At 33.6% G+C, this 26,168-nt stretch overlaps 2 protein-coding genes across 2 annotated transcripts in view; both read right to left on the reverse strand.

Annotated features, from left to right (window-relative positions):
• Positions 1-9,499: 9,499 nt before the first annotated feature.
• On the reverse strand, positions 9,500-15,325 carry LOC123560398 (uncharacterized). Its single transcript, XM_045352590.2, has 3 exons — positions 15,028-15,325; positions 12,434-12,736; positions 9,500-11,225 (listed from the first exon to the last, which is right to left on the reverse strand). Exons 2-3 carry the CDS (start codon positions 12,549-12,551, stop codon positions 10,660-10,662), a joined length of 684 nt encoding a protein of 227 aa, XP_045208525.2. The 5' UTR covers positions 12,552-12,736; positions 15,028-15,325; the 3' UTR covers positions 9,500-10,659.
• A 1,038-nt stretch (positions 15,326-16,363) lies between these two features.
• Positions 16,364-26,168, reverse strand: part of LOC123560806 (fibrocystin-L-like) — a 121,317-nt gene continuing 111,512 nt past the window's right edge. Inside the window, exons 45-51 of the mRNA XM_045352964.2 lie at positions 24,118-24,395; positions 23,444-23,824; positions 22,967-23,227; positions 20,680-20,812; positions 19,219-19,400; positions 18,611-18,767; positions 16,364-18,216 (exon numbers count right to left, since the gene is read on the reverse strand). Of these exons, the coding sequence (XP_045208899.2) occupies positions 17,981-18,216; positions 18,611-18,767; positions 19,219-19,400; positions 20,680-20,812; positions 22,967-23,227; positions 23,444-23,824; positions 24,118-24,395 (1,628 nt within the window). The 3' untranslated portion in view covers positions 16,364-17,980. The remainder of the gene's footprint in view (positions 18,217-18,610; positions 18,768-19,218; positions 19,401-20,679; positions 20,813-22,966; positions 23,228-23,443; positions 23,825-24,117; positions 24,396-26,168) is intronic.

Below are 26,168 nucleotides of genomic sequence, written 5' to 3' on the forward strand. Positions count from 1 at the left end.
GGTGTGTATAGGGAAGCTGTTACTATAATTACCTATAAAGTCTAAAGGACTGACGTAATGTGGGTAACTAGAACACACAGCTTTATGTTAATTCTCTTTTGCGCATTATCTTATGTGTGGACCAGGAAGCAAATGTGCTAGTTTGTGATTTTAATATGTCGTTTTATAATAGCATTACTTTATTTTATGGAGAGACATCATAAAATGTTTAATACTAGTCTTTTTTCGATTATTTGCTATATAAAGATCCGTTTTATTTTATTTGTATTATGAATTCAATTTAATGATATAATGATATCTTTACATCTATGTTTTGATGAAATAAAATGAATTGTTGATACAAGAAACGAAACATATTTTTAAAATCACCAAGAGTTTACAATGAATATAATTCAAACGGTTTCTTGACGTCTTTCAAACAGGCAAATATTTGGTGGATGTCGTCAAGTATGTAGATATTAATCTTTGCTGTAAGTATCTTAAACAGTTAATATATCTAAAAATACGCATAGTCGTTCAGTTGCGTGTTATTTTATCATTTGTATCTGAACAATGAATGTATTCAATGCGGGTATTTTAAATATGAAATCACAATACCTCAAAACTATTACAATGTAGTTTAGGAAGATGACAGATGATGGAGTAAAAAACAAAGTTCATGAAGAAATAATAATATCTATTACAAAGTACGTCTATAAATATTAGCATTGCAAACACCTGCCTTAGTTTAAGGTTTAACGCCGTCGTTTTACTTTTTCAATTTAAACTATTTTTTGAATAGTTGTTGAAGGTATAGTGGTAACATAATCAGGCAAGTTGTGCAATTTCACCGATTTTTTGCCTTTATAGCCGAAACTTATTTAAATTTAACCTAGTGAAGATCTTAATGCGCCGAACATATCCGGTTACATAGAGTTTATAAACGATATTTTTTTTGCAATCTTAACATTCTGAGATTTTAAAATTTGGGATAGTCTGTTTATTTTGATGTTGGAACTGTAATTTCCTGAATATACTCCGAGCTGCGGTGGATTAATAGACACGGAACCTGTCCCACAACCAGCAGGTCGTAGTTTCGAGCCTTGTCAAAGGCGGTTCTTGTTATTGAAGAAAGATTTGTTTGTGAGACGCCAACTATTGTACTTCATTCCTTGCATATTTTTGGTATTAACTGCATGTAATGCAAAAAGTCGTTTTTGTAACATTATAAATTTCAGTTATGATCTTAGTTAACTCTTGGGCTAATGTTAACTGGTTATATTGTATTCGACTTAAATAAAGTTTTCTTTTGTGTATTGTATCTTTTATTCGCATTTTCAGTATTTGAGTCAAACGTGTTTGTTCTTATTTTATCTTTTAATCGTTTTATATACGTTTTATGTTCACTATACAGCATACCCTCAATGTGACTTTGGAAAAATTCAAAAGCTTAAAAGATATTTCATGTTTAATTCACAAAACAGTTAACCTAAATTCATAATTGTCGTCATTGAACACAAACAGGTTTTGATCTTCTATAATTAAGCGTTGCATTTGAGTGGTTAAACATAAACAATTGAATAAATGTCTTTCAGTGATATGAATAGACTAATGTTTATATCTGTATTGCCGATCAATTTTACGTCTCAATTTTCAAGGGCTAATCATGAAATAAATTTTACTACATAATACACGATATCTCTCAAAGAATATGGTCGTAAAATTCTACAATTTTTAACATTCATTTTAGAGAAAAATGCGGTTAAGCTCAGGAGATACCATGTTTAAATATTATAAAATATGTGAAAATACCCTTTTGAAGTATCGAACGTGCGTGTGTGTGTGTGTGTGTGTGTGTGTGTGTGCGTGTGTGTGTGTGTGTTCGGGTTAACGTCTTTTTCAACAATTTTTTAGTCATAAGCCATATAAGATAAAATAAGAACAAACACGTTTGACTCAAATACTGAAAATGCGAATAAAAGATACAATACACAAAAAAAAACTTAATTTAAGTCGAATACAATATAACCCGTTAACTGAAATTTATAATGTTACAAAAACGATTTTTTGCATTACATTCAGTTAATACCAAAAATATGCAAGGAATGAAGTACAATAATAAACGTCAGGCATAACAACACGGAATTAGCACTTTACAGAATCATTATAATTGCAGTTTAACATTTTGATGCAGCTATTAAAACGCAATTTGATGACTATTATCCACTAGCTTACTAATGATCTATTGAACATAATATAACGGGACAAATTTAACATGATATTAAAATCCAAAACAAAAGGATATTTTAATAATTGTAGGGATAACATAAGGGGTGCTTTTTCTCTCAAATGAATCCCGGGGGATTGATTGTTGGTCGAGTCCGTTGTGACGAAAAATACCAACATAAAAATTATCTGAAGAGATTTTGCAGATACTGACAAGAAAGAAAAATATACGCTATTTAAATATAAAAACAGTAAAAACTACATACAATTAGATATATTTTACTAGATACGCGCTAATTTCCGCTTAAATGTTTACTTTAGATGTGCGTTGAATGGTTGCTTTACCTGCACATTTCGCCGTGGAACGTAGGGAGAGGACAGCCGCTAGCTATTATAATATCTTTCTACCCAATTCTTTATCTATTACTTTGTATAGAAACAAAAATTCTTGTAATGATGATATAAACTTAGATGAATTTGCTATATATTATAACAATTTGTTAAACGCGGATAATGCATCCGCATCCGATACAGAAACATTGAATTTTGATATTCCTGAGAACAATAATGTATATATTGATTGTCTAGACAAGTCTTTCACACAAGATGAAATAGAAAAAACTATTTCTAGCTTGACGCCTAACAAAGCACCAGGATATGATCAAGTAGTTTCGGATTTCTTTATTGATTCAAAACAATTCATTTCACCCTTTTTAGTAAAGATATTTAATAAGTTATATTCAGATGGAAATTACCCCAGTTGTTGGACAAAGGGTATTATTGTACCATTGCATAAAAAGGGAGACAAATCTAACCCTGCGAATTATAGAGGTATAACTCTTGTTAGTACAATGGGAAAAATATTCTCTCTTGCTCTTCGTAATAGATTGAATAAGTGGTGCGAAGAATAACATGTTTTTAATGATTCACAATTTGGTTTTAGGAATAATAGAAGTACATCTGATTGTGTTTTTATTTTACAAAGTATTATTAAGAAAATAATTTCAAGTAAACAATCTTTACATTGTTGTTTTGTAGACTATGAAAAGGCATTTGACACTGTAAATAGGGAAGCTTTATGGTATAAACTTACACATATTGGATTAAGTTCTAAAATTTTGAAAATCATGAATTCAATGTATGCACAGGTAACAGCATGTGTCAGAAATTTTACGACACTGTCAGTGTTCTTTGACGTCTCTTTGGGCCTTAAACAAGGAGAACCCCTTTCTCCGATTCTCTTTCTCCTTTACGTGAATGACGTCACATGTAATATGAATTTTAATGCATTGACGGAAACCGACTTAAACCAACTATGTATGTATATGCTTTTATTTGCAGATGATATGTTATTATTCACAACTACGCCAGAGAGCCTACAGGCTCAGATTGATAGTCTTTATATGTATTCACTAAAATGGGGATTGAGAATTAATATAAATAAAACAAAAATTTGTATTTTTAATAACAAGAGATTGCAACCTAATGTACAATTCTTTGTAAATAACGAACCGTTAGAAATTGTTGATTCATTTTGTTACCTTGGGGTAAAATTTACCCGTAACGGTAATTTTACAGAAGCTATCTCAACATTATCCGATCAGGCATTGAGAGCTTTGAACGGTCTTTATTCAATTTTTTCAAGGGTAAAAATGGACGTTAAAACTAAGCTTTTACTGTTTGACCGAATGGTTATGCCTATTCTTCTATACTGTGCAGAAATATGGGGAGTATATAATGTAAAAGATATAGAAAAAATACACATGAAATTTTGCAAAAGAATACTAGGGGTAAAAACTCAGACATCAAATATGGCTGTCCTAGGAGAGCTAGGTAGATATTCTTTGTCAGTTATGTGTGAAGAAAGAGTAATAAAATACTGGTTTAAAATTATGAAAAAAAAAACAGTCTATCATGTACAAAATATTCATAAATGAAAGAGAACATGTGAATGGAACCAATTGTATACCATGGGTTAAATCTGTGAAAAAGTTTCTAGACGAATTAGGTTTTGGGTATATTTTCTATCAGAACGATATCGATGGCCAGTTATTTCCTATGTTAAAACAACGATTGAAAGACCAGTTTACTCAAGAATGGCGTGCCTCCATAGATAGCTGTACTAAACTAGAATATTATAGAAAAAGTAAAATATCATTTGGTTTTGAAAATTATTTGACTTTTTGCGAAAATGATCACCTAAGGAGATTAATCACATGTTTTCGTTTATCATCTCATCGTTTAGCTATAGAAACAGGGAGATATAATGGTGTAGAAAGAAATAATAGAACATGTCAAAATTGTACCAACTTAGTTGAAACTGAGTACCATCTTAATATGTCTTGTCCTAAATATAGAGAGCTAAGAAAAATGTTTTTACCAAAATACTGTATGAAGTGGACAACAATTGAAAAGTTTATTACACTTAGAAATAAAAAAGATCAGAGAACCATTGTTAAGTTTGGAAATTTTTTAAAAGCTGCATATAAGCTTAGAAATAACACAGATTAATAAGTAATAAAGTTCATGTTCTTCTGTTCTGGTAATACGTACTTAACGCTTTAGTTATAATAGGTATATCTCTGCGTGTCTGTCTTGTATTACACAAGACAGACAACAGTGAGATATTTTGCTAGTATGTGCATGTTCACATGTCATTCTTGTTATTTCGTTTCGAGCAAGTGTGGTACTTGTGAATCCTGCATGTGTTTCAGATCATAGTTATATATTTGTAAACATGTATATCTGTATAAGTTATTAGAATAAAACTATTATGTTTAACATGTAATTATATGGTAAACCTTCCTTTACAGATCGTGATACCTTATTATACATATAGATCTAAATGATTATATTTAAATTCAAAATACTTAGGAATATGCGACCACGTTGTCTATGACAAATGTTTCGTATTATATAATATATGATGCATTTTATGTTTGTAATATTTATTTTGTTTGTAATGTTCGTTGCCAAAGTCATGTGAATGATGATGTGCAATAAAAGTATTTGTTGTTGTTGTTGTTAAACTTTGTAAATGGTAAATGAAATATGCTGAAGCTAACTTAAACGGTTTTATTAATAACACACATGAGACATTTTTTTTCACACATTTCTTATAAATATATCTTCGCTTATGATATATAGAAGCAAACACATTCACAGGAACATTGAAAAAAATACAAAAATCATTCAACATTATCTTACCTGCATGATATATTTAAGTATTTTAACTTCCTCCTCTGTCCAGTGAAATACTGTTTTAAACACAACGTGTGTGATTTATTGTAAGTAAATGTGTATATATTGAAAACTGTTCATAAACAAGCATATTCCTATAATTAACACTGCATAATGTCATGAGAACTGTAGACTTCGTCTATCTTGTGCAGCGCTGTAGAAGTGCGCATGCTCAGTTACATTGCGCTTGCTCGCTTAGCTTACATTGCGCATGCTTGGTTACCTTGGAGTGTATGTAATTGCATGGGTATTATTTGTATTGGCAAACAAATTAAACCTACAAAGATCGGTTGCATGTAGTTATCAAGTACCTTTTTTATTATGCGTCTTTCCAGCCTTTGTCATGAATATGAAAAATTTATCATGAATATGATAAGAATTCATTATTAAATCAATATTTAAAAATGCAAAAATAAACTGTTTAATAACGTTCACGTTTCAGGATATAGAAAATGCCTTAAAGTTTTTATATTTTAGGAACTTCAAGTTACCATTATTAAATTGTAAAAGATTATTTATAATTCACAGCTTTTATCAATATATACACTTATTTGAACTATTCTAAAGTGTTTTGCTTATTTTGTCTTCTACTATAAATGGGACCAAATGTTGTTATATTTGCTATGGAATCCATTCAATGTATAAGTATAATACAGTTTTGTATAAATTTGTACCTGGGAGGGTGGTATATTGGACATTTCCTTGCCTGTCATAAGGAGACTAAATCAAAACAAGTTACTATTATTTTGCTTTGTCGTGTTCTGTGCTGTCAAAGGATCTAAGTACATATGTTATTATTTACCCATATTTCCCAAAAGGTTTGACAGAGATTAGATTTTACTTCAGACATTGATATGTTTTGCTTGTTTATAAAATAGCCTATTATCATACATATGATCACTTCGTTGCTATTATTGCTCCTATGTAAATATAGGACGTTTAAGTTTCTCATAGTGTCGAATTGCCAAACAGAAGTACGTGAAAAATCGACAAACTGGAATCGATGTTAGACTAGATATATACCGTTTAAGTATTATAAAAGTGTCACTAGTATTTCTGCACCCTGAATGGTCAGAAACTGTTATCAGGTCAACTTATGTATTTTATTTGCAAGTTGAACCAGAGAACGATGATACATACTAAAGTCTGTCCCACCTAATTTTGGACGTCAACTTTGGACTGATATGAAGAAATGGAACAGGGGCAAAGAACATTAAACATGTTCTTTGTTGAATTAAAAAAGTCACCCTCGGGAATTTCAAGGATTTTTGCAACAATCGTCTGGTTTTCCCGTGAGACCGATTTCATTTTCTCTATGGAAATTCGCACTTGTTTATTTCTGGTCGCCATTGCCAAATATTCTCTTTTTTTGGAGATTTTCGGGCAATTTCACGACAACACGATTTGGTCAACGTAAGTTCTGAAGCTTCATGAGCTTTCGTATGATATAAACAATGAAAATCCATTTGGCATGAGACTACATCTTGGCGTATACATGACCTCACTGATATTCTGTGTACATTTTGCGTTAGTTACAGGTTGTTGCAAGTAATGATACCGTTATTTTTTGCTAGAGCATATTTTTTTTAATGAAATGGGTAAATGTATTTAATAGGCTAGTTACACATAGTATGGTAAAGTTTCCTGCAATTACGAAATTTTCGACTGAATATCTATGAAGTTTGAATTGCCACAAATCGCTTTTAACGGAAACACTGTTTTGTCGCTGTTAACGCGGTTTGGTCGAATTTTCAATGTAGCTATCTACTGCCCCCATCATACCCGTTCTTTGTAATAGAACCAGAAGTAAATGTTTTACGTACTTTTATTGCGGGGGAAAACACGCCTGTTTCATACCATCGAAAACGAAAGTAACTGACACGCTTGGAAATGCTACTTTTATCTTAAGCTGAAGAACAAAATATACCCATTCAAAAGGTCATATTTTTTATTTCATCTATAGATCTACCATGCTTATCAAAAGCGCAAAAGTGATTTAACATACCTCCACTCTGCTTTGGATTTCACTGAGCGACAGAGCATGTGAAATAAAGACGCAGGATGGAATTGATAAAATAGATATTATGTTATTATAAAGAATAAAGGCGATTATTAAGTTATTTAACGTAGTCCCTTAAGTAGGCCGTTGTATCAAATTAAAATATATCTAAACCGTATATGGTAAATCTTTAACTGCATTGAGGTAGAGTCTGGTTTTACCTAGATCGGACGGTCACTAAAATAGTGAGTACATAGGTAACAGAAAGCATTAGTCACAAACATTTATTCATGCTAAAACCGAGTTTTATTATCCGAACCTTTAATACGATTGTTAACAACAGTAACCCATAATAAAATGAGTTTAAATGGGTTGCATGCAACCTCTATTATCTATGGCTGAAACAATGATACACACTTGAATTGACTTTCATTTATTTTACGTCAATGCTAACGCTGTACAAACACATTTTCAGAAAAAATGCTAACAACCTTAAACAGAAATAACTGCTTAACTTGAAGTGAAATGTTAATACTGGGCTTTCCGTGCAAGTAAATCCTATTAGTTTTAGACACAGGTTGTTTTAATTTCCCATGTCTGTTATAGAACAATAAATAGATCAGACGTTGCAAACTGTGAGCAAACCCCTAAATGACGTTTGTATGTACACCGCCATCATTAAATGAACGTCAAGTCATTTAACAATGCAAGTCTATGGGAAAAACATAAAATCTTGATTTTTAACTTCATTGTGCATTTAAAAAAATGAGAAAGGTGCCTAGAGATATTAAGCTTTTAGTATTAAAGAAGCCATTTTTGACAATTTTACATACAGTATAAATAGATTGTCAGAGGTCTAAAATTAGGTGGGACAGACCATAGAATGAAACAATATGATTATTTACGGAAATCTTTTGTAACTGACAACAAAAAACTGGTATTGATATACTTGAGCGGTGAAACGTACATTCTGCAAAGTTTAATTCACTAATAATTCCAGCGCACTACTGCAAATGTACTAAATCTAAATACGTACAATATATGAAAAGACTTACATATACCTCCACCATAACATTTATGCTGATCATATAGAAACAATGATTAGAAATATTTATGAGATAACGTTTTAGAATCAAGCTAACGACTGTTCTATTTTAACAGACAATCTGGACGATTAGACGGCAACGGAATAGTAGAGAACTGAACTGAAAGACTTTCGCAATCTTTGAAAAGCATAAACAATCAAAACAAATTCAAGAACTTGGAAATTTGAATCATTTAGTTTTTAAATATGAGAGATTCATCCAACTCTCAGACTTCGCAGAAATAATGACATTAATAAAACGACAAAATACTTTATTGGGCTTAACGAGATGTTTCAGCTAAGCAAGAATAAATTTTGGATTAACAAAACTCTTTCAAATAATTCATTTGAAGAAATCATGAAGTGTATGCCAAGATAAATAATGTGTTATAAAAACTCAATCCACTCGCTTAGCTATTACAGAGTCGTAAGTTCGATCTCTGGGCAAAACGTATGTTCTCCGTGACGGCTTGATAAAGACATCGGGTCCAAAATCATTCGTGCTCTGATAGATTTGGAGAAACTGGCAGTTTCTATTGGAGAATGGTACAGAATCCACAAACACTGGTTTGGTTAACTACCCGCCGTTACATAAATAAAATACTGTTGAAAATCGATCGGCGCTATATCCAAAAACGAAATAAAACAAAAAGAAACTCACATAGACTTTGTCTTTGGTTTGATATGAAATTGAAATAATCTTGAAAATGTGAAACGTATTGCTTCATGATCAGACTTCATACTTGTACTGAATGGACAGACTGAATGTGGTAGCATAGGGTTATGTGACGAATATAAATTTGTCACGAATCATGAAGTAAGTTTAGCATCTGAGAAATATTCAGTAGAATGAACTATCACTCATTCAATAATTCTACGTTATGAAGATGAAATCAAACTCTGTTTCCAATCACGGTTAAGTTGTCAACAGATGTGTACCAGATGTTGGTAATGTCGAACAGACTCACGAAAATGCTAACAATCGTTTATTCAACAATGGTTAAGGTATACATGTAGTTACATTATATTGGTAGTAACTGAAATGTACGATGTATCTATTGCTGTGTTATCAAGTTTGTTGTATACGTTGTGAAACACTTTATACACAAAATATCCAATGAATATTTATATGAAAATCTATTAAATTGTATCTAAATGCTAATATTCTGCAATCCCCTAAATAATATTTCAGACACGGTGCCACGGACGGACACCTAACTCGAGTATCGTCCTTCCGAACAAATGCCATTTGGACAGCTTCCACACATGAATGAGCTGTACATCCTAATCCTAGTTTCAAAACACAGACAATCAAGTAAGCGACCTAATCAAACCCGGCGACTTTGTTCTAATGAAGTTTATTGTATTAATAAAGACATAATACTTAGTTAAACAGAATACTTATGGTTAATCATATATATTTGTGTATAAATTGTACAAGTTGTTACATATACAATACGAGTGTTCCTAAATACACGTTATGTTATTCCTAACGAAAAAGTCAGCAAAAACAAATTAAAAACAACAGTCAAAACTTTCAATAAAGACCACCAATGGGAAAAGAAACAAATGGTCTTTTTTGACAGGTGGTCTCTTAATGCAGGTAGATAAAATCTATTCATGGTAATTGGGAAGAGAAAATAGCGTCATTTATAGGCAGGTTTTATGATAGTGACCTTTCCTTTGCACAGGGTTGACTGTATCAGAATTATTTTTAAAAATACATATCATTTGTATTTTGAAGAACATATAACCCTTCTTCCAATGTGATCCAGCCACGCTCAGTGATTTCTAAATCGTCTGTAGATTGAGAGCTACATACTATGATCTGCCACAATTTCTGACGAATCCTGGAGGAACTTATATCATTTATTTCAGTTGGGACGGCGAAAAACTCGTGTGGACGCGTCGGGTCATTTTCCTGAGCTTTCCGAAATATTTTCTTTTCAGTTGGACTTATCCCTTGACGGCCGATACAAAGAACAAATCTATTGTCCTTTCTTAAGTTTTGTACTCTACGCTGTGACAGGTTAGCACGGTCCGATCCCATCAGAACAACTAAAGTGGCGTCAGGTTTAGTTAGCTCCCGGCGTATTTTCTCGCCGAATTGCAATGGCGATCTACGTGGCGCTTAACAGATCTGGAAACAAGGATGGTCAGAGCAAGCAATCTTACAAAGTTTCCGGCGATGTTCAAACTTAATACGTAAATCATCAGAATTTGGGAATTTCTCATATAGGTTACTACTGGAAGTTATTGCGATTCTGATAGCACATACGTGATAGTTTCCCGTAGTCTTCAGCCAGCGTTTACTTTCCACAAGTGCTTGAACGTGACCCATATGTGTTGGATTAAAGGCACCAAACAGGTATAAAATAGCTTCCCTCGGATGGCTATGTGCTAGATGTAATTCAAAAGTGTTCACACGATAGTACACTCCTGCAGGCAATTTGCTGCATACATGTGCTAATTCAGTTCTGTTGACACTCTCTTTAGGTGTCCAACTACTTTCTGCATCACTTGTTCCGATGAGCCATTTTTGGTTTTCAACATATCCCGAAATGTCTTTTACACGAAGTGTCCAAATATTTTTGAAATGTTGCAACATGTCTCCTCGAATTCTTATCTCCGGAACGGACCTTACTAACCTTTCCCCCATCACAGACCTGTCGGAATTCCATTTCACCTTAACTTCACCTATAAAATAGTTATATATTTCAATAAAACCAAATTCATTAATAAAAGAGTTAATATTAATTTTGAATTTTTTGTTTGGTGTTTGATGTTGCATCGATACATTTAAGGTCACATGATAATGTCCCAGCTTTTAATGATTGATACAAAATCATGGAGACAATCTGAACACTTTATATTGGTTGTAAAAAAATATAACTCTGATCAGACTTTAAACATATGGTATTTTAAAGATGATACATATATCAATAAGTAAACGTCATAGAAAATTGTTATAAATATATCTAACAAAACTAATTTTAATCAAACCGAATAATCTCCGGATCATGATTTGAATGAACACACAAATAAATCAAATTTGTTTAAATATTATTACGAATATAAATCTAATTAAAATTAACTAAGTAATTTTAAGTTTGAAGCCATTCTTACTGAAACTCTACATATCACAATTATGAATGAGACATTTTCTACATTGTATATCTTGTTAATAGCCAAAATACATCGACTTTTAGGGAAATTTTATCTTTACATGTAGAACTCGGTGAATTCAATTTTCAATATAATCTTAAAGCCTTTTTCGGTGTTTACGACACATTAGGTACAAAGTGTACGAAAACTGTTAATATATGACTAAATAAAATTTGAAGTGGGCATATACATGTGAACAGTTAATCATGAAATATATGCGTTACAGAATGGAAACACTGATAATATTTTTTGCAACAAATAAGATAACTCTCTAGAAAATTGCTTTAACTTTGAATATAAAGAAGACGTTTCCCCTTACATAACTATTCAAACTAAAACGTTATATCTTACAATAACTAGTGCTGTTTTAAACCCTTTGATGTCTGAATTAAAGAGATTGAAATGACGTCTTTTTAACAATTTCTCCCTCTCCTTTTATATTAAGCATGATGTTTGAAATATCAGATTATCAAAATAAATTGATAGGGTCATACCTTTAGATGGACCGCAAAATTTCAGTTCTTTAAAAAGATAGCAGTGGATATCATATATCGAAAAATATAAACTAGTACAGTTTGAGATGATATTTTTTGTCAATAATTTTAAGTATAGCTAAATTCTGTCTACTTCATATCAAATTTCAAAAGCGTGACAAATGTTTGTGGAAGTTTTCTATATACCTTATTGACTAAAAGGGTAAAATGAGAAAAAGCAAATGCTCAAAAAGACTAGCTAATTACCTATTGGTCGATTGCTCTTTATATCCTTTACATAAGCACGCAGTAATTCTTCAAACCCTTCTCTTTTCATTGATATAGCTAGGACGTTTTCGTGTTCCACGTCACACCTAAACATCATCCGTACAAAACTTGTGTGCAGCAGTATAAAATCTTCAGTTTGTTGTTCATTGTCTCTTTTCTTCCTGCTGTCTTCTTTATCTACTGTAGTAGAAACACTTTCTTCGGTTCCACCTTCAGTGGCCGCAGTTGTTTCTAGATTTCTGTTAGCAGACTTACATGATGTATCATCGTTTGCATTTTGACCTGGTTCACATTGTAATTAAGTTCATTATTTTTGTCCAGTTTAGTTTTCGTAGTAGCGAAAACAAAAGATAATGCATTCAACAAAGACATACACCAAATAGAAATGTAAATGCACAAAGTACAATAATATCAATTAAGATGATAGCACTTGAAAAAATATCAGATAGTTTTAAAAGCACGATTTTAAAATAACAGACTTAACTAAGTAATTACTTAAGATTTTTCGTGAATGTAGGGTTAAGGCACGTTTGTTTGTGTAACGGGCGAGTGCACCAACATAGCCCGAGGGATTCTGCAGATGTTGTTTCACGAAAAAAAAAAGTGTGTTATCGCTATTCTTGCATAAAACACAACTTAAGTGCTGGAAATATGGAAAAAACAAGACTATTCAGCTGACATTAGCCAATCGAAGTCGGCCGTTTCAGGTGGTTATGGACACATGTTTTATTTATGCATTTCCAGGGCCTACAGAAACAGTGCATATTTTATACAAGTCGAACGGACATTCTTGATGTGGTAATTTCTTTAATATTAAAGATATGTAAAATAAGTTTGACTCCCCCTTTTCCCAATATATCGGTAGGAACTTTAGCTTTAGAGGCTCGGAATTATGAGAAAAGGGCATACACGGCATCCAGTCTTTACACAATTTGCAGGTGTAGTGAGGTGCCGACAGAACACAATTCTGCTTGGTTTAAACTAATAGTCTCTCCCTTACGCGTTTTTAAAATGTAAACATTATCGTGTAATAGAAATTGGTATCGATACCAATATTCTTCATATCGTTAAAAATGAAATCTCTAGGCCTATAACGTAGAAAATTTTGCCTTGCACCCCACCCCACCGCGATCAAAGTTTGATAAACACAAAAATTTGAATTTTTCCAACATCGATATAATCAACTTAGATTGGATTTATGAACTCAAACATGGTTGGTGAGATCTACAAATAAATTGAAAAATGTATAATAAATACCTTCTGTTTATCAAATGTTCATTAACTATGGAAAAATCCTTCAAACTTAACGCTTCGTCATGTTTATGCTTTACATTACACACCATCACTACATCAGTACACTGCATAGATGTGTAGAGTAGACACAAACATTTTTTAAAAGTTTTAGTGTAAGATTTAAAGTTAGCATGTCAACTTTCTCGACTCAAATTAATTTGAAAAACGAAATTGTATTTTTGTAAATGTTGTTTGCCTATCATTTTCAGAGATTAAATCGCGGCGTGTAAACTTACTTTGAGTCAAATACGCGTAATAATACAATAATACGGAACGTCAATGCAGTTGCGTATCAAGAGAGGTTACACTTATTACAAGTAAATGTAAAGTTAGGTTGAAAAATTATACTTTTAATAAAAATGCAGATGAAAAGATTTCATAAGTCTCGGACCTTTCGACTTCGGCCCAAATTGATTCGGGATCCATAATTTGCTTACGTTGGACCCGCAACAGCATATTATAAACGTTCACCAACAGCGCGTGCTCACGAGAATCTCCTTGTTTGTACACGTTTTTTTCCCTGTTTGTGCATGCCCGAAATGTTTCGTGAAATTGGGCCTAGATATTTTAAAAAGGCTTATAAAGCCTATAATGTTACATTGACTTTCATTGGCTAACGTGAAGAAAATCAATTTTTACAAAACTTTGGCCCAATCCCAGGTCCACAGGACTGTTATCATATCATGTTGAATTTTATGAATAAATATGTTTCCATCCAAATTTGGTTAATTCCTGCCAATAGTTGTTTAAAATAAGTTTTAGGAATAATGTGACTATCAACAAATAAGGAGCCAAGACACCTTTTGCCCCAATACCACAGACGGGCAGTTAGGAAATAGATATTATTGAATTCCTTACACTAAAAACTGCTTTTAACCAAATTCCATGACGTTATTCTAGTTTTCTGAAGAAGAAGCAATATGATTGAAATGTTGACATACGGACGGACAAATGCCGCATACCGCATACCGCATACTCCCGAAAGTGCATTTCTTTTGGACAATTTTACAACCCTTCTATCAATGTCTTATTCTTTTCAGTGTAGTAAATGCTCACTGGAATATATTTGCTGAAGTACAAAATGCATATGTATAATCATCAGTAATATTCGTGAAAGTCTATTTTGCTAATTTTGCGTTTTATTCACTATCCACTATGTCGCGCAAATCAGTCCTCGTAAGATATTATTTTTTGTTTTTAATGTGGGACAATTTAAGTTTTTCACAGGAACTTTTATTTGAAAGTCATTAACGATGTTTTCATTTTATGCCATTTATTACCTGTGCCACTGGCCTCGCTATGTTCTTCAGATCCTTTAGATTTGTCGCAGCTTTCCTTGCCATCTATTCTTTTCTGATCCGCTACTATCTGATAAACTATAATAGAAACATCGTCAAATTGCTATAGAAAAGTTCTGCCTCGGCACGGCTAGTTCTCGTCCTGTTGCACACTGTAACGTTCCAGCTTAATATGAAAGCTCATTATTTCCAAACTAATTTCTTAAGCATTGATAAGCCCTGCTTATAAAATAAACACGTCGTTATCTCTTCAACTACGCACTAAATGGTATTAAAAATCATGTTTGTGATTCTCTTTGCTTGTACATTGTATATTACACATATAGTTTACTGCAGTGTAAACTTTACTTCCGTAATCACATTACAGATGGTTAATACTAATGGGTGGATTGTAATAATACCTGTAGACGTTTCTTTTAAGGAAATATCTGGGTGGATATATATTCCATGGATTCAGGAGTTTAAAAAGGCGCGAATTAAGCCTAAAAATGTCATGGTACATTTATTAAATACCAATGTTTTTTGTGAGTGGACGCTAATTTAGTGTGCAAAGCATGTTTTCCCGTCTATTCAATACCCCCATGCAAACAATATCTTTTACTTCCTTGATCGCATTACGTATAATTTGATGCAGACGGTATATATTTATTGGTTGGTTGTTTTTAATATGTTATTATTAGTAGTACATACAACATTTGTCTAAAGCATTTTTTTCGTGCATATACACGCGCAAAAGTTTGTTTTATTTATACATATTTATTTTAGGTCGATTGCGAAACAAGTTCTACAAATTATATTAATCACTCTCGACACCTCCCTCATTCCTGATGGAATCTATCGCCAGAGGGTATGAAAGAAGAGGCCAGTTTCCCTTTTTAATGCTGGGCGCTAAGCAAGGGAGCTTCTGGTACCATTTTTCATGTCTTCGGCATGACGCGGCCGGGGAGCGAACCCACGACCTCCCGCACTCGAAGCAGACGCTCTACTAGGCTATCGAGGCGGTATGAAAGTTTGTTTTACAGTAGACATTCTCAAGAATACATACAAATGGATATCATAAATATATCCATGGATTCAGGGTGTGTAATAAAGGAGATTCAGCAGGTGCGAATGAGAGCTCAATATATTATGTTCACAGTTGTGCTGGAGTCGACTGCCCGACTCCTGATCCAGAGGCTGTGGTTTCGAATACTAACGGGAGCAGTAGCTGACCGTGGTTTTCACGATCTCTTGCTAAACCACGAGTATTGGACGAGTACTTGTCAGAAATACATGGACAGGAAGCACTGGTTAGCATAAGGTACAACAATGTATAGATGCATGCATGATAGACATGCACACAAAGTTACGTATGCAGACAATGTAGAAGAAGCAAACATGAAAATATAGAAAGATCTTTATGTTTTTGACGCTCGAGGAATTACTTACAGATGGTACTTAAAATCGATTTTCCGCCAACCTTACAACGCAATAGTTAGGACATTTAATTGAAATTTAAAAAAACTAAGTTTTATAAAATTATATAAAGAACATGATTAAAAACTCAACTAAAGATATGTTGACGTGGTAATGTGGCACTTCAGTGTAATTTGTAAAAATGCTGAAAATGCAATTTACAATTTGTTCTGTTCTTTGTTTCTGAGCTACTAAGTTACTTGGTTGTTAAATTATCGTTAGCACAGCAAAGCAACTGTTTTGTGTCTACCCAGCATGTATATTCCTACATTCTGGATTGGTTGAAATTTTGACCAAGTATAACAAGTTCTTAGGAAAAAGTATTGAATAAGAATGACTCAAAACTCTTTAATTTGACGAATTTAAGTCTATGTTTACTTGCTGTTTTTGCTACTTACTGGCGTGGCAAAAATTAATGGGCGGCTGTGTTTAATGCTTATGATTAATGGAAGATATAGGTCACTGAAAGGAATAAAATGCCTAAACCATCGTCAGTTTGTGAACAAGTCGTACAGCTCGGGATTATCCCATACCCCCATGAGTCTGAATGAGTGTTATACAAAGCTGCCTCCTTGCGGGGACATTGTCAGAGATTTTTGAGAATTGTGCAGCAACAGAGGGTTATAAACACAAAACAGATCTTTTCGCTTTTACAATCTGTGAGATAATTCCCTTAAACAGGAAACAGTGTAAAAATACAGTAAACAACTAGAAGCAGATCTCGTTCTAAAATTGATAATCGGTAAGACATTTTGTTCCTTTTCTGATGTATATATATTTTGTAGTCATCAGCACTATGACCAATTTTGTTTTATTTGTTGAGAAATTGAAATAACATGTCCATAAATGAGTAAGTTTATATACTTTCAAAATAAAACAGAACATATACAAAAAAACCGATACACATTACCATAAACTTGTTAAACACAGAAAATTATCCCCTGAACTAATGAAAACAGACGATACGAGTAGTTCTCTACAGATTCAATCTATTCATTTACAAAAACCAAAACATATGAGTAAAACAAAACATTAATAGTTCTTTGTCTGGGTACGACATGTACACCATCGTTTTGAAAATAAACAAAAGGAATAATTATTAATATTAATATGAAATTTGGGTAGAAGTTATTGTAAAGATAAAAGCAAATGCAAAGACAGATAAGTACAAATTTAAGGTAAAACACTTGATAAAGTAAATATAAAGCTACTCCTTCTGCGTCAGAACAATAAAATAAAATGAAATAAAGTAAAATAACCAAACATAGCATATCTAATGTTTATAACAAAAGCAGATTGATCTACGAGCAATCATGACTATCATGACATTGTTTAATATATATCAAACTGAATTGGTACTGAATGGTCAGAAAATGATTCTTTTCGTATTTCGTGGTATTAATGCAATCATGTCTTTACGTCTTGTCGGATACAATTGACGAAAATGTACATAGCTCAAAGTCAGCAAATTAACACTTGTTTATAGTTCATTCCCTGTTGTATATCCGGGAGGATGTAATGGTTCAGGCGAGTTGATTCGTAGGAAAAAGTGAGAAAAGGTATGTCTCGGTTTCTTAGTATCAAAGGCGGTAGCTGCAGGAGTCTGCGGACTTCTACATTCAATTCTCTCTAATTCCTCTTTCTCATCAATAACGTCTTCAGCAGACATCTCTTGGCCGTTGTCGCTGTACTGAGGAGATAGAGCCCAGTCTGCAACTTATATCATAAAAAGGATTTGAACTTAACTGTGAAGAAGATTGTATAGTAATGAAATATTTTTTCATCTATCAATTAAGATAACTTAGGTCTTACACACTTCCTGTACGGAATAAAATCTATTAAATTTATTTTTTGACCTTGATGTTTAAATGATCTTTAAAATATCACAGGTAGCATCAATACTGGTGTATTTTGAACATGTTGTAGCTTTCTGTTTATTCATATAATGTTTGCACGATATTTTGTTCACACTTCCTTTTTAAGTTCATGATTAATGTTTTTGTTATATTCACTAGGCCAGACAAAGCGACCTACATTTGAAGAAGCTTACTAGTATATCATAGCGAGTATGCTTCGATTGATTGTTTCAGTACAGATATGTTATACAAACCATTTGTACGTGTCTTTGGCTTGAAATGATGTCTCCAGATAGAAATAGCCACAAGGACTGCTACAAGAAATACAACTGCAAAACTTGCCATGGTGATCAGAACAACATCACGTGATGTCAACGATTCATCCACATCATTATCGCTGTCGTCCTTGGACTGAAAAAAATAAATAGTAGGTAGTTAAATAGTGTAATCTTACTCTGCATTAATTGTAGGACCTTTATAATGCTTTTGTGCTTCAGCAAAATGAATATGCCTACTGTCCAATATCGCTTGCCCATGTACCATGCAGCTTGCATTGTACAAGGTGCATGGTGTGACAAAGGGGAAATCTGTTCAGTCACAAGAGGGGATAATTAAAGAAAGCAAAGATCCTTTTAAATTCTAAAGTAAATTAAAAGTGATTCATAAGCTGGATGGTATATAACTTATTCATGTAACATTTCACAAAAAGCACAGATAAAACTTCGATTTTTAGTGCAAAACATTTTTATAAAATGTAGAAATGAAAATAAAGCACTGCACTTTTCTCTTTTAATAACACTTTCGAACTATTCCCCGAAAAAATATGTTTCTGTCCATAGAAAAATGGGTACAAAAGTCTTACGATTTCCCCACATTTGACGCCATAGAAAAGCGAGTCGTTTACAGTCATATAAGGTGCAAATTCTAATGTTTCGTTGTCGAAGTTGCAGTGTGTTCCATTAGAGATTTCACTGCAAATACCATACAGCGTCGAGTTCATAGCCGATTTTGAACCAGCAAATACAAATGTGACAACAATACTCCCTGAAATGATATAAAATAGAAAATGTTGTTGAGCGTAGGGATTTACATCCTTCGCTACCACCTTTAGACACTATTCAGAAGCGATTTACATTTGTATAATACGTCAACGTATTTAGATTTCCATGAATTAGTTACCTTCTGTGACCCAGTTGCTTTAACGTTCGACTAACAATTTAATTCATCTTTTGTTTTTCCAGTTGTGGATTCAAACCCTACCAGAACCACTGGTTGACCGTTTTCCTTCTTTTAGTTTCTTTTTCAAGCTTAAACATTATCTTATTTATTTATGGTACAAATAAAATTTCCTTTTTTTCATTATTTACAAGCAAGAAAGGATAAAGAAGACCAGGAATGAAAACATACTATTGACCAATTTATAATCTGATTTTCCGAAATTCTAGTTGTTTAACTTCTGACATTTTACTTATATTGTTTGCATATAGTCTGTTCACGTTTTTCGATATAATTTTCATCAGATGTGTTATGATGCATGTAGTAAGTAAAATTTATTTTGGCGAAAAACTTTGATAAACAAGTAGGTTTCAACTCAATCCATAACGGGTCTGTGTGTTTTAAAACATGAAAAATTCTATTTGATTGTTTTGTAATGGGTTGGTTACATTATAATGTAATTATTTGTTGAATGATGGATACTTACGGAAATAGTAATTAATTCAACTAAAATCGTCTATTGTCTCGATTTCCTGATATTCGAAATTAAGAGTTCACAGTGATGCAAGGAATAAATACGGATTTTAATTGGATAATATTACCAATTGTTAGAACATAATTATGCTTTCTACACATCTGTAAATTCATAGTCTTCAAAATCTTGCCTTTGACTGATGCAGTACCTTGATATATCATTTTTTTTGGATTAAAGTCGCACCGACACTTTTATAGGTCATATGGCAACTTTCCAGCTTTGATGGTGGAGGAAGACCCCAGGTGTCCCTCCGTGCATTATTTCATCACGAGCGGACACCTAGATAGAACCACCGACCTTCCGTAAGCCAGCTGGATGGCTTCATCACATGAAGAATTCAACGCCATGAGTAAGGCTCAAACTCATATCGATGAGGGGCAAGTGATTTGAAGTCAGAGACAATAACCACTCGGCCACGGAAGCCCATTTGATATATCTTAACTCTACCTCAGGTATCAAAGATATCTTTTCTTTTTTTTTTATGATTGTTTAAACATATCGCTCTAGTGCATTCGGTACTTCGGTTTTATAAGTCTTTTGATTACATAGTAAGAGTCAATTTTGAGAACGTACCTTCGTTAACCGACCCATTTAGTAACTGTACATTTGTCCATTTGTTGGCATATTCAGTCAAAATCTCTTGCTCAAACTCATTTTGTTTGTCGATGGTCGGTAACACATCTTCAAAGTTTTCGTCGAGTTTGATCTGAAAATGGCAATAGGTTGAGAGAATAATTATGTTGATTCAAAACCATTTCATTTAACACTGTATGATGGTAAGTACATTCAACTAAAAACTAAGAACAGATTCCTAGCACGCTTTGAGCACTTTTGTAGTCGGTTTTGGATTTAACGCCATTTTTTCAACAGTATTTCAGTTATGTTAACCTTACCAGTGTTCCTGGATTCTGTACCAGTACACAACTGTACTGTTCTCTGCTAGTCACAGCAAACTTTCCCACATAAATCAGAGATGGAGGACGAATAATTTCAGACACAATTTCTTTTATCAAATCGTCACGGAGAACATAAGCCCTGCCCAGGGAACGAACTCACGACCCTGCGATCGATAGATCAGCGCTCTCCCTATTGAGCTAAGCGTACTGCAAACGAAGTCAGAGCCATGTATTGCAAAGTAGACCAACCACAAACAGAAACTGTGGTTTGAAAATATAGTTGAAAGATATAACAGACGGTTTGCTTTAGATATCCACCAACAAGAATCTTCACATCTTTTTCAACTAATGATTCCACTGAGATAATCTCTGATATTAGTGACAAAATAACGGTTTATAAATCAACACATATAAGTAGTGTCAGTCCGAGGTATCAGTACACCATTTCTTTAAGGGCATGACTAAGTTGGAAGAGAAATATCCACTCCCTCTGTGCCTTTTTTTTCGCCCGTTTGGACGTATTATTTGATGGCGCGTACGACTGTCCCCGTCATAATTCGTGTCCAGGGCATAACTTTATAACAGTTAAAGGTATTGACTTTAAACTTGGCATTAGGTAGGTGGCGATGAAACAATGTGCAGGGGATATAAACCAGGTCTGTTGGTCAAAGGGCAAGGTCACAAATTGAGCTCAAACGTCAAATCTGTCCGTCATATTTCGTGTCCGGAGCAATTACTTATTAAACGGTTCAAGGTATTGATTTAAAACTTGGTATGTAGGTAGGTAGTGATGAGAACAGCCTGTAGATTTAAGATCAAGGTCACAAATTGAGCTTAAAGGTCAAATATGTCCATCATATTATGGTGTCCGGAGCATAACTAAATAACCATGAAAACAACTGACTTACAACTTGGCATGTAAGTAGGTGGCGACAAGACTATGTGCAGAGCACATAAATAAGGTCTGTAGGTCAAAGGTCAAGGTCACGAATTAAGCTCAAACGTCAAATCTGTCCGTGGTATTTCGTGCCCGGAGCATAACTCAATATCCATGAAAAGTATTGACTTCCAACTTGGCATGTAGGTAGGTAGCGATAAGGCAGTGTGCATAGCACATGAACCAGGTCTGTAGATCAAAGGTCAAGGTCACAAATTAATCTCAAAGGTCACATCTGTCCGTCTTATTTCGTGTCCGGAACATAACTTATTAACAATTCAAGGTATTGACTTTCAACTTGGCTTGTAGGTAGGTATTGATGAGACAATGTGGAGAGAGCATAAAACATGAACCTGGTCTGTAAGTTTCAGGTCAAGGTCACAATCTGAGCTCAAAAAAATATTTCGTGCTCAGAGCAAAACTTACTAACCATTCAAGCTTGATATGCAGACTGCAAGAATACCGCCCCCACCCGCCAAAAAACCCCACTTCATTTTGTTTCTTGTCCTTTGGTATCCTGTCACCACCACCGTACACGCGCGCGCACACACACACACATAAACCCTGCTTCCCCGTCACACCTCCCACGAGTTCAAATAGAAAATAGAGACTATAATATACACCAAAGGACTGATGTCATAACAACAATATACACTATTTAGTTGCAAATAGATTGCAAAACTTAAAAAAGCAAAAGTATAATGCCTTGAAATCAAACGCAAGTATGATCAAACACCGCAAACCAGGCCGTCCATGATGACATTTATAGATGGACTTAGCAGCAAAAAGCAGACAAGAAGAATATACTCAGCATATACAAAACAACAGAACTAGCAAAGAAAACGGTTCATGTTTTGAGTAGCACATAACACTAACATTTATATTACTAAAAGTTGTTTCAAACATCAGTCCACATAATACTGCTAACTAGAAAAGGGAATGTTCATGTAAAAACATAATCTAAAATTATCTGAAAGTAAACACACGCAGGTATATTCAAACCTAAAGGAAAAATACGAATAATTACCTTCACTTCGTACACCTCTTCTATGGTCGAATTGTAAAGAGCTGGGCTTTTTATTATCACTCTGTGGTTTAGAGTTAAGCTATATTCCGGTGGATTAGAGACAATGCTAAATTGCAGGTAGTATACACCAAATCCAGTAAAGGACAAATTTGAAAATATTGCTTCGCCAGTCATAGCATCGAAAGATGTGTTACATGTACCAGTTACATTCCTGTGTGGCGAACTTCCAAGCATACCGACTTCAGCGGACCAAGTATGTTGCTGTAACAAAAATGTTTAACCTTATTTTCATAAACTCAAAATGCCTTAGTTAAATTCAGAGGTAATACATGTGCATATATGATCCTAACATTTCATTGAAAATGCTGAACAAAATCGTTATCATTTTTAGAAAAATATGAATTAAAAACCACACATAAAATGAAAAAAATGTATAAAATGTTTTTAAAATAAACTTAAATTTTACTTTATACTTACTCTCCATGTAATATTCTTTATTATTTGACAGTCGCGCTCATCTTGTAGTTCAAGCGTCAAATCTAATGCGTCACCTGTATATATCTCCGCTGTAGTTTTGCTTTGTACATTTGCTTTGATCGGCCGACCCGGCACGTCAAATGGCTTCGAACTTACACTGAATTTTTCAGCATTGCTGGGATAATTAACGTTAAAGTCCAGAATGTAGTTGCTTCCTACAGCAGAAATGGCGAGATCAGAAAAGTTGAACCAACCGTCTGATGAATTGACAGAAAGGTTGCCACTCAGATATGCAGAATTCTCTCCAGTGCCTTCGTCTCTCAAAGTTACTGTTATCTCCCATGGATTTTCTAGGGTTCCAAGTTGATAGACGGGATTGCTCTGCAATATAACATTGAAACAACTCGTAAAATGTAAACATCAACAGCCAGTTTTAGGAGCAAGTATTTCTAAATATCTTCGAAAAACGATGACTGTGTTATATAAAACTAATGTTAAATTATGGCGGTTTCCTCCGGATATTTACATTAATTTATTTCGCATGGAGTTCAGAGGAAATTCTGACAAGTTGTATGAAATGCGATTGAATAGCCGCATCATCAACTGAAAACTGATGTGGCGCAACCCCTAATAATGAATAACTGTCTTAAGTACTCCCCAAAATCTGCTCTTACATTAACATCAGCCGCTCTGATCTTCGGTTGTTTCTGCAGAATACCCCCTTCAAAATCTGCCTCAGGTTCTTCGTATAAAAATAGATACTTCGGACGGACTATATCGTAAATCATGAATCCAGTATCCGTATCATCTGTCTGTATTTCTATGGTCTCACAGTCAGTTATAACATTCAATACATCTGTCATATTCCCAAACTGACATTCATTGACAATTTTTGAAGCAAGACTGACAAGTTCAGAGGATTCAAGTGTGTCAGACAAAGTTGAATTTATTTCTGAAAGAAGAAAAGAAATGTGTTACAGCATATACTTGAATTCAGTTCATAAAATACTGTAGAATATGTATTCTTTTGAATAAGGTAATGCAGTTATCTTGATATTAAGGATAAGAAAATAGGCAATAAGAATTATAGCACTGCATAACGATGCTCAATATACAATAATTTGAATCGAAACAGTTACAAATGGATTCGCGGCTATCACAGTTGGAATCGGGAATGGACGAATTAAGATATAAGAATGATATTACGAGTATGGATATGCAGGAGTTGGCATTTAGCTTTGAACAAAGGTGTGACGAATTTGAGAAAATAAATAAACAGGTACATTACACAGAAAAGGAACACCGGAAGAACAATTTGAGAATATTTGGCTTGTCTGAAATCGAAATGGAATCAGAAGATATGTTAACAAGTAAAGTGAGTGACGAGGTCTTGAAAGTTGCTTATCCGAATAATGAGTATGGTGAAAGTTCTATTATTAGTACCAAAAGAGTATGTACATCACAAGAGGGTCAACCTAGAATGGTGTTATTAAAATTGAAAAGTTTTGACAGCAAACTTAAATTGTTTAGTGTACGTGATAAGCTACGTGAGAGAGGAATTAAAATTGATCTTACCAGCTGGGAGAGAGAGCAACTTAGAGATCTGAATAGACGTGGGAAAAGGGGATACTTTAAAAATGGCGCACTGAATATTTTACCCGAAAAGAATAATGCAGAGATTAAAACAAGACAAGGGTATTTAAGAAAGGGTCTAGAAAGGCAGGTGAAAGTACACCAGTGGGCGAATTAATGGAAATGTCAAATGGTGTTGATCGTTTAGTAACTGGTGAATCTTCAAATGTAGATTAGGGGGATGGTCAAGGTCCTGCACAAGTACACCATACATTGAAAATTGTGTCATGGAACATATGTGGATTTTTAAGGAAACAATTAGATGAGGGGTTTGCCGAGTATTTAATGTCATTTGATGTAGTGTGTCTTATTGAAACTTGGGTGAACGAGCATAACTGCGTACAGCACTTTTTGAAAGACTTTACCTGTTTTATTTGTTATGCAAAAGTATCCAGGAAAGGGGGTCATAATATGTGTGGTGTACTTGTTTATATTCGTAATACATTGTCTTACGGGGTTAAACGTATTTGTGATTATTACGAATTAGGTATTTTTCTCCGTTTTGATAAAAGCTATTTTGGTCTAGAAACTGATGTTATTTTTGCATGTCTATATGTGCCACCAGAAAACTCGTCTTTTTTGATGACATGTTGAGTATGGCATACAATCTTTTGAAAGTGTAATTGTTGAAAATGAGTACCTATTCGCAAATAGCGAAATGTTAATTTGTGGGGATTTTAATGCACGAACAGGGGGTCTTTTAGATAATGTGACAATTGATAAACAGATCCCAGAAATGCAGGAGTATCTTGAAATTCTTGACGATGATATAGAAATACCAAGAAAAAATTCTGATAATGTTGTAAATAAGTTTGGACGAGATTTAATTTCGTTTTGTAAATCCTATGCACTATTTATAATAAATGGTAGATTAGGGGAGGATGCAAAAAGAGGCGATTTTACCTATGTTGGTCATCTTGGATGCAGTGAAGTAGATTATTATATTTGTTCAAGGAATATTCTTGACAAAGTTTGTAATTTTTCAATAGCATCTCGGTCTGAAAGTGATCATTTACTTATTTGTTTATCTTTAAGAGTGAATGAATATGTATACCCAGATATTCAAGATGTGAATACAAGCCATGAAAGTTCA

The sequence above is a fragment of the Mercenaria mercenaria genome, chromosome 10 (assembly GCF_021730395.1).
Source record: "Mercenaria mercenaria strain notata chromosome 10, MADL_Memer_1, whole genome shotgun sequence".
NCBI classification, from domain to species: Eukaryota; Metazoa; Mollusca; class Bivalvia; order Venerida; family Veneridae; genus Mercenaria; species Mercenaria mercenaria.

Excerpts from the sequence above, each read along its gene's own strand:
- LOC123560398 (XM_045352590.2), bottom strand. The coding sequence starts at position 12,551 with ATGATGTTTAGGTGTGACGTGGAACACGAAAACGTCCTAGCTATATCA. Across the intron at positions 11,226-12,433 it reads AAAGAGCAATCGACCAATAG|GTGAAGTTAAGGTGAAATGG; the intron begins GTAATTAGCTAG and ends ACTATTTTATAG.